General features: G+C 40.4%; 1 protein-coding gene across 1 annotated transcript; it reads left to right on the top strand.

Moving 5' to 3' along the window:
- The first annotated feature begins 3,732 nt into the window (after nt 1–3,732).
- LOC137916122 (alpha-N-acetylgalactosaminide alpha-2,6-sialyltransferase 5-like) lies at nt 3,733–11,975 on the top strand. Its single transcript, XM_068759225.1, has 5 exons — nt 3,733–3,753; nt 4,276–4,473; nt 9,837–10,246; nt 10,581–10,688; nt 11,741–11,975. The coding sequence occupies exons 1-5, from the start codon at nt 3,733–3,735 to the stop codon at nt 11,973–11,975; spliced, it is 972 nt and encodes a 323-aa protein (XP_068615326.1).
- Nucleotides 11,976–12,143: the final 168 nt, after the last annotated feature.

Genomic DNA, 12,143 nt, shown 5'->3' with positions numbered 1-12,143 from the left:
AACAAGTTACTATGAATTGGTTTTGTCAATTGAAATGAAAGGCATTGTTACAGAAAATTAGATTGTTGATTTGTCTGTTTGCGTATTACTCAGAAAGTTATGGACAGAGTTGGACGATCCAAGCCATTCGATTTTGATGAACATCTAGATCCACATTTTTATTTCTAGCATTGCAGGATTGCAATATCTTGATGGATAGTGCTGGAACAAAATCCCACAACATAATCCCCATAAAATCACACAAGGGTCCAAGTAATTTTTCATATCCAGCGATCCAGAGAGTTGAAATTTATAGGGCTTACAGAAAATTAACTACTGTAAGATAATAAATAATTCGGAATATAAGAATTCATAAATCTGTTGATGGAGTTGGTTTTCAATTCATTTCCATTAATTAATTGGATATATAGAGAATTACTTTAAGACATGCTACAAAGTCAAGCAAATTAAGGACTATCACATGTCAGAAAAGCTGATTTGTGTTACTCTCTAAGAATAACTGTACTTTCCAGAGCTGCCAATCACATGTTACTTGTCATTCAGTGAAAATCAAGGCGTATAACATGCTTGCCAACTGCATAATTAAATGGGAACACAACAGATGCATGCAGACGCAGTCAATTCTTGTGCCGGTTTGGTTTGCAGCCTTTTTCCATCTTTCTGAAACAAAAGGAATCAATCCATGGCAGCTCTCCATCTGCAGCTTGGAGGGTGTGAATTTCACACTCAGAGGCACAAGGAGGAGGTCCTTTCAACACAATCACGCTTTTTTATTATTCCCTCAGCTGCAATAAAACTTGCTGACTCCAAAGAAATTAAATTGCACAAGCGCCATGAGAAAGGAAGTAATTGTGAAGCAGTAGTATCACTGCATAAATAAGCAACACAGCGTACTTGGTCCCCGTGAGCCCAGATATCTCTATCAATTAGATATGCACAATTATCCGAAGGATTATGTGTATTGCACGATTGCTTACAGGAAATCTAAGAGCTGCAGACTGAAGAGTTAGCATACTGTCTGTGAATGAAGATGTTTTGTCTCTTTAGATTTGGAATGGTACATTGTACATGTTCATTAAGATAATATTACTGCGCACAGCCTGATAAAAGTTCTTTAAAACATTCATATTTGTGGTATGAGAGCAATGTCATGATTCGGCTGGTTCTCATATAATAAACAGTTTATTTCCATTAACTGGAGAAAAAAAAGATTCTACTTACTCTGCTTCAATTTTGAGACGTCACTATTTGGAATAAACATTTTCTTTTTTTTTATTTGGTCAAAATAAACTAAGTAACCTTTACAACAGTGCTATTCAACAATCTTACTTTAAAGCTTAGTTGAGTTTCTTCAGTGACCCCTGGAGGCATCTATTTTTCAAGCTGGGGGCCACTATGAATAAAACAAAGATTCTGGGGGACAGAAAACAGGTGAAAACAAAGTACCGGTATATCATTTCACACTTGCTTTTGGCTCAGCGTCGGAGCGCAGATGTCTGGCGCCTACATGGGTAGGAGGATCAAGTTAATTAAAAATGTGTTCCACAGACATTTGCCTTGCCTTTGTGTGTGCGTGCTCCCTGGAGTTGTGATTTGAGATTCATTTGAGATCCCAGGGATATTCCACCTTAGGCTCTGATTTCATCATGATGGCGCATTATCGAGGCGCTGCTCCCCAGATTTGAATTTGGTGTTTAAAAGCATTCTTCTTGTGATAAGGCATGTTATTTAAAACAGCCAAGTGATTTGTCCTTTACTGTATATCTTTAGAAGCAATCAATAAAACCACCGCACGTCCAACATGAAGTCTTTTCCATGACGATGTAGGGCGATAACACTGATCGAATCAGAGTCCAGTGAGTTGAGATCAGACTATTTGTGTTGCACTGATGTACTTTGTTGTCTTCTGTTGTGTCATCCTGTATCATGTCATCTTGCATATTGTAAAATGGACTCATTATTCTAAAAGCGGCAGTCATGTAAATCTGGGACAAAAACATAAAAAGGAAAAGCTGTTCTCATTTTAGCCTTTATAGGCCACTGCGATTCTAATTGCAGCATCTGGTCTGACGTTATATGTTGTTGTTGTTGTTTTGTTGTTGATGTAAATTACTTCAAATTTCCCACAAGGTCACAACATAAATTTAGTTTGTGAAATAAGACATTCAGAGGAGTTACTAAAGCAACAGCGAATGAAAATATTAAATACATTGACGCCAGCTCAGAGAATGAAATATAAAAACTCATTCCCCATTTTTCAGCTTGTTCTGACTAAATTGCAGCAAATCTGCCTCCCGTGAGGAGCTTTAGTGGCTCAGGTGACAAGAGGAAGAATTACTGTAAGCCTCTGTACTTAAATAGGATGCTTCAGAATTTACTAGGATGATAAAAGAACACATCATGCATGTGAGGACTAATAGATATGTTGTTATTTCTTTCAGAAAATACTTTAATTCACAAATCAAATCATAAAGTTATAAAAAAAAATACATCTTATGCATATGGTAAATGGTAAATGGTAAATGTGAAATCCATTAAAAACTAACACTATACTTTGAAACACACATCATTTCATCTGAACTCCAAATCTCTCGCGACATTTGACTCATTTTGACATTTTAGAAAACAATAGCCTGTAAATCACTGAGATTTCCTCTTAACTCAAAGATGTGTCTGTACAAATCCAATCTGTGGCCGCCAGCTTCAACTTAAAGTATATCCAGGTTGCTCGCATGCGGTCTTATCTTTGTTATCACAAAAAAAAGCACTTCACAGTTACAGACGTGATCTGTGGGTACGAAATATTGAAATCTTACAGTATATCTGCTGGGGTGGAACAAAAGCAGCATTTCTTGCCCCTGTTGGAGACATGATCAGGAGGATGATGTTGATCTGCTGTCCGTCTTGTGAACAGGAGTCATCGTTTGGATTGAAAAATGTAAGGTGGAATAAACTCCCAATGCAGATGTGTGGCCATTAAGCATTTCACTGCTAGGAAGCGTGAAGATGTCCACGAGGCCTAAACTGATAAACACACTGAACATGAGAATTATGCAAATATCAATATTAAATATAACTGAACTAAAAAGCACTCGGAGCGCGCAGACCTCCGCCGAGCAGCTCATTCCCCTCATAATTGGATTTACACCGTCCACATAGTGATCTGGATCATCATCAAAAAGGTTCTAAATAGTTCTTGGTATCTTTATACACCAACCATGAGAAGTAAAAGTGAATCAGAGTTGAGTATTGTGTATTTCTTAACTGATTTTTGCATCAGTAAATGGGGTTTTAAATGTTAAAATGTCATATATATTTTTTTCCTGACCACATTCTGGATCAGATCCTGTCTTTTACATGATAGTGCATATCGGACCCCTTTATGACTGGGATTTTTGGTGAGTGAATTTAATGCATATTTTATTAGATGTGATTTTTTTTTTTAAAGCCTGCATTATATGTAAATGGAGGAAAAAAATCATTTTTGCGTGGCTGCCCGTCTGAACTCTGAAACTGTGATCAGCAGGGACGTGGAGACGTTTAGGACCGCGAGGAGCGCGGTGTGGAGTGGGACAGCGTGGGGACGGAGGAGTGGAGCTCCGTAGTCTGTCGCTGCCAGTTGATCCCGACGATGCTGCCGCTCAAGTGTTCCGTGAATGAGATGCCGAGAGAGCTCTGCCCCCCCCCCCCTCCTAGGATGAAGACGCGATCTGCGCTCGGAGGCGAGAGGAAATGAGGATGAAGATAAGAGTGGTAATTATGGATGAGACCGGCAGGGAACATCACTGTTATTGTCCCTTTGTGCTCTAAAGGCTTATTTGCTGCAGAAGTGAGTTCCAGGCTACTCCAGTCTTTATAAATTGGACTTTATGGCGATTTATTTCCATCTTTTGTAGCTTGGATGTATTATATTTCTAATAAGCCAGTGGGAGTGTCCCCACCAGTAGCAGTAGCATTGTTTTTTTTTATACTAAGATCCATGTTTGAATTCGACAGCACAAAGCTATTTTTGCACTTCTCTTCGGAATGTGTTGCCTGAGCATTCTGAGCGCTTATGAGTGGCACAGATGACATTTCATTTGCAGTCTTGCACGAATGGAACAGCATCTGCTGTTGTTGTGTTGCTACAGTCACTGACATTTAATTAGGGTTGAATTCCTGACCAGGCAAATATGAAGTTCTTGCCCTGAAGCTTGTACTTTCTAAATCAAATGCTCTGGTTCCATGATGCATTCTTGCTCTTTTTTGAACTTATATCTTTTATGGTCTCTCTAGTGCCAAGGGGTTAGTGGACTCATCATCATCATCATCATCACCATGGTTACCAGTTTTATGTTGGTCTACAACAGCAGCACTGGTGACAGCTCATCTTCCTCATCCCACCGTTTTAACGGAGCGGTTCTATCCACGAATAAGCCGGAGCGAGTCCCGACATCAACACTGGAGGGGTACACAGGCGTCATGGATCACAAGGTGAGACTTCTCCTTCACAGGCAATAATGAGCCAATGTTTGAACTTGGCATTCTAATGTCGATGTGATTTCATAGCCAAACAATAGTACAAAGTTTTTATTTTGGAAAAAAGCTACTAAAGGTGCAGTAAGCGTGATTTATTTTTTCATCCACCTAAAAAAATCAAAATCCAATTCATTCGAAGATGCAGGAAACCAGTGCCGGATGCATCCAAGGCTCAAATATGAAAGTCTGTTTGTGTACCGAAACAATGGCATTGTCTGGGGTCAGGGGTTCACGTCACTGCACTGGATTGTAGCATTGATAGCAGGTTCTGGATTTAGAGCTACAAGTGACAAATGCATCAGGACTTTGTTGCACCGAACTATGGAGGAGCCTGCATAAAAACAGCCATGAAATCACTGTTAACGCCGTTATATTGTATAGATGAGCATCAATTTCCTAAATCAGTCCTGTTATTATATAAAGAGTGGTTGTATTTGTCCTAAAATAGAATAGTGTCCAGCTGTGTTGCCAGTCCTTGCTACAGTAAGAACTGGCTTGTTTGTGGCTTGTGTCGAGTGCCCAGTCCTTGAAAATACCAGTGGAAAATTCTGTGTCAGTTTTGAGTGAATGTGATTCCAACTGCACCTTATCTGTATTCTACTGTCATACAGGTAAAGCAGACAGAGAGGTTTAGGCACTGAAAATTGCTTTGTGAAGCTTTGGCAGCTGAATAATCCTCTTTCGTGTGCGTTACTTGTGAGCTCCATGATGTCCTCACAGTCAAATATTATGTCCAGGCTTTCAGGTAGTGCAATGCATATATTTAAAAAAATATATATTATTATTTTTGCCTTTAAATCTATTTTTAAAAATGTTTTAAAGAAATTACAGGAATGTAAAATATAAATTTTAACTTGAATTTGTATAGAAATTTCTGTCCAAAGGAAACACCTCAAAACCAAACGGGAGTTTATTACAGGTTTTTTGTTTAGACGTTTAATAATATAGAATATAAAAATGTCATATTTAAATTCTCTCTGGAGTTCACGTCGCTTCCTTGATTCATAATTAATGTACCCACCGTGAATTATTCAGGGACAAAAGCTCTTGAAACAGGATGGAATGATCTAGGATGGCCTCACAGAACATCAGTGCTGAAAATCCTTTGGTCATGTAAGCTCCAGTGTTTTTTGTGTAGCAGACACCAACCATTCACACAACGAGGCACAATGGAGGCCAAAGGACATTGCGTTGCAACACTGGGGCAGGTGACGGGAACAAATATCGGTTGTGGAGGCTCACCTTCAAGAGATTAATGATCAGCGGCATGAGAGTTTTAGAGCGGCATTAATTTAGAGAGAAGTTTGATGTGAATGAGGCTTCCTGTACTCCGTTTATTTATCTTTATGTTTAACATTGAGGTCTCTGAGATGTCGTAAAAATCTTTTCAAATCATATTCAAGTCAGTGAAAAAAATGAAACATCCATCTACAGATGTTTAAGTAAAAACGACAAGCAGTTGCTTCAGTCTGAGATTTTTATATATTTTTCTTTTTTTTATGAAGCGCAGGCACTATTATTCAGTTTTTCTCCACCGTCCACTTTTCTGACTGACGGCTGATTCATCATGAATCCACACTGCATCATTTTTGTACTGCTTAGTGTCACTCTACTCCCCCCCCCGGGGGGGGGCTTCCAGCACTGCTGCTGCTGCTTCACCCTCAGACAAAGTCAGCAAATGACGAACCAGAGCAGAACTGCATTAGATCTGTGGAGGGGTGGACCAGTCTGTTCAGCTCCCTTCACAGTCGGTCATCTGAGGTCTGTTGCTGCTGCTGCTGGCTTTAAAGCGCACACACACACACACACACGTTTGCACACATAAAAGTCTTGCCAAAGCCCAGACATAATGTTAAAATCGTTGGAGCCCTGCAGGTCTCTGAAAATATAAGGAGAGCTTGATGTAATGTGTTTTTTATGATGCATATTAACTGGTGCATTTTAACTGTGATGTCACAGAGGGCGAACGTGCACAAGATGTGCGTGCACATGCATGCACATTCATTGTTGCGCGCATGCACGCAATGAACGTAGTTTCATTTTCATTTTCAAAGGCTTTTCTGACAGACAGAAAAGAGGGGACGCTGTCCTGCAGCATCTGTTTGCTATTTTGACAAAAACCTTTACAGATATTTCATATAAATAAGTGTCTGGGAACTGCGATGCCTTAATGCAGTCAGCTTTAGAGTAATAGGTTCCATTAAAAAGTCAGTTACGCATGCAGTCACTAATGACTAATGCACAATTTAAGATGCCTTGTGCATGTTAATATTCAGCCCTTTCAATGGATGGATTCATTAGATACACACATTTTGATTTCACTTATAGCAATGGGATGCTCTTTGCAAAGCAGATTTGATCATCATTCGTTGGATGACATTAAATAGCCCCATTTGTATAGTCACACTCATATTCCTTGGTGCACGGCATTAACGTGTTCTGAATCTGGATCTAATTTCTGAATAATGAAATACGATCCATGGATCTTTGGATTAACATTCGCTATTCACTTGTGATTGTGCCGCATGGTGATCAGACGCAGTGCTCTACTAATGAGATTGCATCTCCTGCAGATGCAGTCATTTCCCTCTGTCGGTCTGAGGAGGAATGGATTCAGAAGAAGAAAAGGAGCATTTGATTTTCTAGCATTTGTTTTTTGGTGACTGAGAACAGAGCGAGTTTAGGATTGCGATACCAGGAGGAGCCTGATGAGATGTCCCGTCGGGAGGATTTCAGTCTGATTATTTGGCTGATCGAAGCCTCACACAATAACAGGCAGTCAGTGTCAGTCATTATCCTAATTCTGTCGACTTCAGAGAGTGTACAATTCATATTATGATACTTGGGACTCGATCGATTTGCAAAGTGATTTTGGATAAAGATGCTATTTTTCATCAGGTTTGTTGTCACGAAAGAAATGCATTTGGTTAACAATGGCCAAGCCCCCCCCCCCCCCCCCCCCCCCTTGACTTCTAAAGCCTTAACTGTCTTGTTTCCTGGATGATTGTACTCTTGACCCTTATGTTGAAAGGAGTGCAGGCAGAGGCTGGTGGATTGGAAGCATTTCGTAATCTCTGCTGTGATATTTGAGTCTGACTGAAAGGGTTTACTCTGAAAGCAATTATGATCCTGGGATCCCCTGGGGGGTATATAAACGGGATCACACTGATGAGTCTGGAGTCAGTGTGTAGGTGGTAATTGACTTCTTCTTCCGTTGCTGTGCTTCAAGGACACTGTTTCCTTTTTCTTAACACTATTGATTTTTAAAAAATATATTTTAAACTAAAGAAGAATACAACATAAAAAACCCCACATGATAAAATCATTGTCATTGTAGCCTAAATGACGTCCCTCTCAAACACAATCCAGGTGTAGAAGGTACCCATGTTTCACGTATTCACATATCATATTTAAAACGTTACACTTGCCATGAATATGACCATGAAATGTGTTTTTTTTCTTTATTCAAGTTAAATAATGCAAGATGACAAGCGAACAGCATCATACAGTGAATGTTTATAGAGCAGACAAGATTTCTTTTTTACACTATAAATATACTATTTATTAATTATTGAGATAATTTGAAGATTGATCACAAAACGTCCTGCAGGCCAAAGAGAGTAAAACTGGTCACATGTAGGGGGGGGGAATTGGAATACCTGTTCCTCGAGGCATTGAGGATGTTTGTGTGTGTCAAGGATATTGCAACTAGTTTTAGATCCAGGCACTTGCAGACAGTCGCAGAATCTTCTTTGAGAAATGTGATTGTATTTAATATCTTAGGACCCCTGAAAAAAGGACATCCACAGCCATGATCCACACCTGTAGGCGACACACACACACACACACACACACACACACACACGGGGCAATGACTCACTATGAGAGATAGTGGAACAGTATTGTACATTCAACAACAAGAGTTCAGCGAGCTCAGCCTGTGGCACTGGCAATAATACCTAGACACACACACACACACACACACACACACTTCAGAAACTGATGAAATGTGAAGCTCGGAGCACATCTCAGAATACCAATGTGGCTCCCTATGAAGGTGGGGAATAATTCATGTGTGAAGTCTCTGCGTTTTTACTGTGGAATCATTCACTCCTAGCTCACCTTTCTGTGACTGTAAAGGCATGCTTGAACACAACAATATGAACACACGGTAAATTCAATGTAAGCCAGTACAACAGCCCGGCAATGCAACGTTCACCGCGCTGACATGCATGAGCGGTCTTCTGCGTGAACTCGGATGAGTCTCCTGATGTTTGGAAAAGGCAGTTCAGCAGTGTGTGGCCTGATGATGATGCAGTGGCTAGCAAAGGGCAAAGGGTTGTGCTCCCTCCCTGGTAGATAGAAGGACTGACACATATGGTCAGGGCGTTGCATTCTGTGGAGACAATTCCATCAAAAATCAATGAAGATGATATGGAAGATATGATTATTCATTGACTCTAACTTAAGTGTTAAAGAGCTCAAATTTTACCACGACGGCAACAAGATTAGTTCACATTAGAAAGTACCTTCTCGCCTACAATGTGCATTCATTAAGAAAAAAGACCTGATCTGATGTTATGTTGGGCTGTTTGTAGACACGATTTTCCTGCAGGACTCAAAGACTGCGCAGAATAGCCTCTGTTAAATTGTCAACCATCATAATCTGTATTACATTTGAATAATAGGACGCCTGCCAGACCAGCCATTATCAGTCTGTCTGCTTGATTCTGCACCAGTTTAATTTAATCAAATGCTTCATAGTTATTATTGTGAGTTTGTGCGAGTTTGTGTGTGTGATGGAAAAGTACAATAATCAGTAAATATAAAAAATCTAAAAAAGCCTGGAATAAAACTTCAGAGTTTATCAGTTTAATCTTGTGGGAAGTATTCTTGCCCTTTTCATCTACACGCATGCTTTTTTTTTTATTCTTTCGATTTTGTGTTTTGTTTTGGCTGACAGATTTCATGTTCAAACGAGAAATCTCTGCAAGTGAGATTTGACCTTGATGCACAGATGTTCGTGTTTCTTTCAGAGATTTAAAGATCCCCTAAATCTACGTTTTGTGCCGTTATCAGGTCAAATTACATCTGCAGCTTTTCGTGTTTAGTAACAGACAAAATGCAAAGACGAACCCAAGACATTGTCACTGTGAGCAGTTTTGTGCATGTTTGCCTCAAAAATATATTGTGTGCCTTTTCTCGTGGCAGGAAAAACAAGTGATCTAGAAATATTGATCGAGATTACATTTTCACATTCTGTTACTCTTTCAACCAAACCACACTTAACGCTAACCTTTAATATTTCACCTCCACAGCCTCTGAAGATGCACTGCAGGACTTGTGCCCTGGTGACCAGCTCTGGCCAGCTGATTGGGAGCAAGAGAAGTGGAGAAATAGACCGTGCCGAGTGTGTAATCCGTATGAATGATGCTCCCAGCATCGGCTATCAGCGGGACGTTGGCCAACGTACAAGTTTGCGAGTTGTTGCTCATTCCAGCCTGCAGAGGGTGCTGCGGAGCCGGCAGCAGCTTCTCAATGCGAGCCAAGATACTGTGTTCATCTTCTGGGGACCCAGCAGCGGCATGAGACGAGATGGAAAAGGCCAAGTTTACAACAACCTCCGGCTGCTAAAGCAGCTACTACCCAAACTTAAAGTTTACATTATTTCTAGGCTCAAAATGCTAAAGTTTGATGAACTTTTTAAAAAGGAAACGGGGGTCGATAGGTAAATGTTTCATATGACTTCTCTGTGTGGAGTTTTATGTTCTTTCTGTGTCATGGCATATGATCACTTCTGGTACTCCCGGCAAAAAAAAAACATGAAATATCAGGGAACTGGTGACTCTAACTTGCCATCAGTGTGAATGTGAGTGTGAATGGTTGTTTGTTTCTCCATGTGGCCAAGTGATGAACTTACTTCTCTAGTGCGTACTCTGTCTCTCGCTCAAAGTCTGGGATAGGCTCTAGCAACGCCAAGTGCCTTTGACAGATAAATGGTGACAGAAAATGTATGGATGGATGGGTTTGAATTTATGAAACATTGTGCCCTTGTCTTTAAGGAAGAGTTCCAACTCCTGGCTGAGTACCGGCTGGTTCACCATGATCATCGCCCTGGAGCTTTGTGACAAGATCAATGTGTTTGGAATGGTGCCCCCTGATTTCTGCAGGTAAAATCAGATTATCTATCTACCTATCTATCTGTCTGTCTCAATTGCATTTGGCATTGAAATACAGAAAACTTGTATTCATCTACTTTTACAGTAATAAAGATCTTGGAAGATGAAAAAGTGCAATGGAAGATTTTCTTGTTAGTTTCCTAGCAACAGTGACCACATGACTTAAAGCCCCTTAAAACTGTAAACATTTACTTCTTAACTTTTCAGATTAAAAACTCCTTGTTTCTATAAATAGCGCATTACATAAAGCTTTAATATAACGAGGTTCAATATTACAAGGTAGTATTTCTTTTAGAAAACTATTACTATTACATTTTGTCATACAGAAAAGACATGATAGCATTTATACACCAGGAAGGCTCGCAGTAAATACAACATCTGTTTCGTCCTCAGGATTTATGGATTCAGTTTGCTACTTCCTGTTTGAGCGAGTATGGCAAATAATGCATGGCGTGGATGTTCACGCTCCTCTCCTAATGCTCTACTCTGTGATCTAGTGCGTGCCAACAGCATCGATGTGGTTCTACTTGAATATATTTGAATACTTAAACATTTACTTAAACATTTGAATACGTTAATGCATCTTCAATTGTCCGTCTTCAGGACGGGGAACGACTGCTTGACACCAGTGAACACATTCGTGTTAACATGTTTAAAAGCAGATGCTATGACGCTACCTCACCCATTTAATATGCGTATGCAATCTCCAGGCTATCTTTAAATAGAATAATAATTTCAGTAATATGTTCTCCTGGGCATCAAGGACACTTTGACACATTTAGATAATCCCAGGGAAATCCAGCCCAGAATGGCTTGTGGCTGACTCTTCTTTTGAGCTTGATGTAGCTGTAACTATCAGAGGAATAAGATGGTGTATAATGAACTCGGATTCTTCTGATCTTTCTGTTTCTCTGCCGTCTCCATTTTCATCCCCGCTGTGACTCTCCTGCCCGATCTTCTTGTAATCATCCCTCTACTTCTACATCCCCACCCTCACATTTTGTCTTTGCTACCTTTTCATCCTCTCCTCGGCTCCCGTGCAGATCCTCCTCCCATCCCTCCGTGCCGTATCATTACTACGAGCCCTCTGGGCCTGACGAGTGCTCCATGTATCTCACTCACGAACGGAGTCAACGAGGGAGCCACCACCGCTTCATCACAGAGAAGATGGCGTTTGCAAACTGGGCTCGAACCCTCAACATCCACTTTTACCAGCCGGACTGGAAGCCCGCTGCTGCCATCGATGCCACTAACACGTCATACACAGCAGGATCCTGACATTGACTTAAGAATTGATCTCCAGAGTTGTAGAATGCCTGTATGGGCCGTTATCAGTGTGCATTAGAGACAGCAACGGGACCGAACATGTAACTGCCACATGCTTTGAACTGTTTTGGCACTGCAGAAATGGGTCCTTACATAAAAGCGGGGAACACGTCTCAGCAA

The sequence above is a fragment of the Brachionichthys hirsutus genome, unplaced genomic scaffold, assembly GCF_040956055.1.
Source record: "Brachionichthys hirsutus isolate HB-005 unplaced genomic scaffold, CSIRO-AGI_Bhir_v1 contig_466, whole genome shotgun sequence".
In the NCBI taxonomy this organism is placed as follows: Eukaryota; Metazoa; Chordata; class Actinopteri; order Lophiiformes; family Brachionichthyidae; genus Brachionichthys; species Brachionichthys hirsutus.
Note: the sequence above shows the minus strand (reverse complement) of the source record. Positions and strands in the feature narration are given on the sequence as shown.